We start from the raw sequence: 3,782 nt of genomic DNA, 5'->3' as shown, positions 1-3,782 counted from the left end.
TTAGGGACGCACTTTAAAAATGAAATAGAACTGGTGATTTTGTATCATCAACTCAACAATTTTTAAATCCGGAAATGGAAATTTTGTAAGATCGAGTATCCTTCATTTTAATTAATGGTACTTCCGTCTCCCTTTTACAGTCTTGTAGTTAGTGGTAAAGGCTGTTAGAGTGCTATTGAAAGAAGTTTTTAGTAAATGTGGTGCCATTATCAAAACAATAACTACGGATATGATTTTACCTAAACAACAAGATAACATAATAATAAGAAAATTCTTTTTTTTTTGGATGACGAATAATAAGAAAATTCTCCATGCTGCTTTTCTCTCTTTCAATTTTTGATTTTAATGTGTGGAAGAATAGAGGTTCTATCGTTTTAGTGGCCTAAAGTCTCTCTCTCTCTCTCTCTCTCTCTCTCTCTCTCTCTCACACACACACACACACTTTTCTAGACTATAAATACACACCTTCCCCTTCACATGTCTCTCATCTCTTTGCCTCTTCTTGCTTCTCTCTATCTGTCTCTCCCTCTTCTTGCTTCTCTCTATCTGTCTCTCTCCCTTTAAGCCTAAGTCTTCCCTCTGGTATTTTCACTAAAGAGGACATGGGTCTTATTCAAATTCTCCATTTACTTGCCCCAGAACCAAAATCTCTTGCATTCTTTCTCTGCTAGTCAAAAACCCAATTCCTTTGTTCTCTCTTCCTCTCCTTCCCAATACCTCCAACCCTTTCCTCGTATTCCGATCTGAACTTTTAAAAGAAAAGAAAATAAAACCCTAGAACAATGTCTTCCACAGTCTGCCAAGGCCTCCAATCATGTCTCGAATCGAGGCTCGTGGAACAAAGAGCTCTCGTTCTAAAATTGGTTCCCCCTAGACCCCAGATTTTCAAAGAACCCAAAACTCCAACACCTAGAGACGAGGAGAAATGCAACCAGAATGACAAGCAAAATGATTCAGGTGCATCTCGCCATATCACGAAGATCAACGGTCAAGATCGTCAGAACCTTGATCGGGCTTCACCACTAAAGCAGTTTGCATCAAAAGAGGACCAAGTTAGTACTTGGAACTCCATCCAATCTCTAGGCACAAATCTTGAACCAAAACAAAGCCTCTACACCCCTTCGCTCTCCAACCGCTCTTCACTTACCCTCAACAATAAGAGCTTGGAATTGTGCACAGAGAATTTGGGTTGCGAGACGGGAACTGACATTACCCAAAGTAGCCCTTTCTCTTCTTCCTCTTCTTGTTCTTCGCTTTCTTCTTCTTCTTATAGTTGTGGCGAAGCTTTGGTGGGGGGAACAAGAGGAGAAAGAAGAGTAAGAAAGAAAGAACACCAAATTCCTATGTATAAGAGGGATAACAATAAATCATTTCCCCCCCCTTTGACATCACTTGCGGGTCAAGATTGCATCCATGTGAGGTCCCATAGGGAAAATGGGAGATTGGTTCTGAGAACAATCACCCTCCCCTCTTCTCAGACTTGTTTCAAAGCCGAAAGAAGCGAAGGCCGACTTACGCTTCGCTTTTCAAACCAATATTCTACTACTACTCATGAAGAAGAACAAGTATACAATGATGTGGATGTGGGTGAAAAAGAAAGAGAAGAACAAGAACAAGAACAAGAAGAGGAAGAACATGAAGAAGAAAAAGGGAATGATGATTTGGGGAGGGGGAGAGATGATGGAGAGGATATGAATGGGAATGAGATTAATGGTGGGGGTGAAATGGGGATTGAAAAGTTTCAAAGGCCAAGCAGATGCAAGGAAGGTGGGCAAAGAAATAAGGAGATTCTGATATGGGAGCCTTTGTGGGTGGCTAGTTCTTGAGCCTTCTTTTCCAATCTCTTTCTATACCCAACTTACCATTTTTACTTTTTTGGGACTGTTCTCTAATTCTCCTATGAAGTAAATGCTAATGTTAGTTATTATCGTTGTTGCACATGTGCTTGCCCCCCTCTATCTCTCAAGAAAAGGGGTGTGCCATTATCAAGACTAAGGAGTGCGGATATCAATTCCAGTGCTTTGAGAAGGATGCCAAGGACACTGTTACAATTCTGAAAAGTGTTGTACGCAGATCCAATAGATCACGTGCATTGGTTGATGTTATGTGATGAGTGATGACCCCACCACGTGTCTAATATCCTTTGTGTGTTATAATAACTGTAAAAGGGTACTTTGATTGCTAATGAAGAAAGTTCGGCTTACCAATGCTAATTTGTAGGGCTATTTTTGGGGGAAATAAGAAAAATAGGACTGTTTAACGTATGGTGGCATTATAATTAAAAGAAATGGATGCGAGTCTGAAGTAGAATAAATAGACGAGTACAAATTTCAGCTATAATATTGTTTGAGGTGAGTGTTGTGTGCACTCGAACCCTTGGCATTCCGCTAATATTCCTATTAGCAATTAAGGATTTGCTAGGTTTTGTGGCTGAAATCCGGACAAACTCCTTGAAGAAGACTTGTGCACACGAAGCCAATCGGAAAGAGTGCTCGACTCTGAGGGACTTTCCGATGCTTAAATCATGAGCAGCAACAACAAGAATAATAAGAGATGGGAGAGAATTAAATGGAAATGAGAATGAGTCTAGAATTGAATAAGTATGTTGGAGTTTGCCCCCTTCTATAGACTCCTTTTTAGGAGTCTTTTCTAATTGGCTTAAGCAGTTTCCTAAGGCAGATTGTGGTGTTTGGAATGGTTCGGGGTAGTGGAATTACCCTTTTGTCCTAACCTCCTTTGAGTTCCCTTCTGGTACCAAGTGAAAAATATCAAAACATGGTTGTGCTGATATCATATCATATCTCTCTCTCTCTCTCTCTCTCTCTCTCTCTCTCTCTCTCTATATATATATATATATATATATATATATATATATATATATATATATATAGAGAGAGAGAGAGAGAGAGAGAGTGAGTATGGTGAATGCCGACATAGATCGGTATTGGTGGTACAACATTAGTACCACCCATATTTAATCCAACAGCAGCATCTTAAAAAGTGTGTTGTTGTTGGATCAAATATCAAGAGAATACTCACATACATGCCCATTCACCATATATACATTTAAAATCACAGACACACAAGGCAATGATAAATATGCACTTCATGTAGGATAATCCGCACCCCTTTAGAAGAGGGTATGTGGCAGACTGTAACAATTTTTAACATTAATTCACGTTAAAGGGGTGTGGATTTATCATCACCCTATATATCATATTTATATATAGGCTAATGATATCCATACGATTATGTTTTTATAATGGGATGAATTAATTTGTTTTACACTGCTAAGAGACACTGGGAATAGTAATAGCGTTTGAGAACTGGATAAAAATTGTAAAACAATATGAGTTCATCTTATTATCAAAACGTGGTTGTGTGGTTATTAGTCACCTATATATGAGACAGATAGCTTATCTGAGCTCGAGCTCAGATAGCTTATCTGAGCTAGAGCGTCAAAAACTCATGTGGGCCCAAGTTTTTTGTGGGATCCAAAGCATTCATTTAAAAGGCTCTATCATGGATAGGGTGTGTACCAAAAATCAGGTCCATAGGATCATCCTAACCCTTCCATTTGTGGAGGGAAAATGGACAGATATTGTTTCTCCACAAATGGAGGGTTAGGATGATCCGATGGAGTTGATTTTTTGTAGACACCCTATCCATGGTAAGGGCTTCCAAATGAATGCTTTGGATCATATATATATATATATACACACACACACACACACACACTAGTAAAAAAAACCGTGCGATGCACGGGCCGACAAAGAACTGTA

General features: G+C 39.2%; 1 protein-coding gene across 1 annotated transcript; it reads left to right on the top strand.

Annotated features, from left to right (window-relative positions):
• Positions 1-480: 480 nt before the first annotated feature.
• Positions 481-2,203, top strand: LOC143887083 (protein FANTASTIC FOUR 3-like). Its single transcript, XM_077391220.1, has one exon. The coding sequence runs from the start codon at positions 783-785 to the stop codon at positions 1,824-1,826; it is 1,044 nt and encodes a 347-aa protein (XP_077247335.1). The 5' UTR covers positions 481-782; the 3' UTR covers positions 1,827-2,203.
• Positions 2,204-3,782: the final 1,579 nt, after the last annotated feature.

Source organism: Tasmannia lanceolata, unplaced genomic scaffold (assembly GCF_043159265.1).
Source record: "Tasmannia lanceolata isolate RefF3 unplaced genomic scaffold, GAP_Taslan_0.1 ptg000002l, whole genome shotgun sequence".
NCBI classification, from domain to species: Eukaryota; Viridiplantae; Streptophyta; class Magnoliopsida; order Canellales; family Winteraceae; genus Tasmannia; species Tasmannia lanceolata.
Note: the sequence above shows the minus strand (reverse complement) of the source record. Positions and strands in the feature narration are given on the sequence as shown.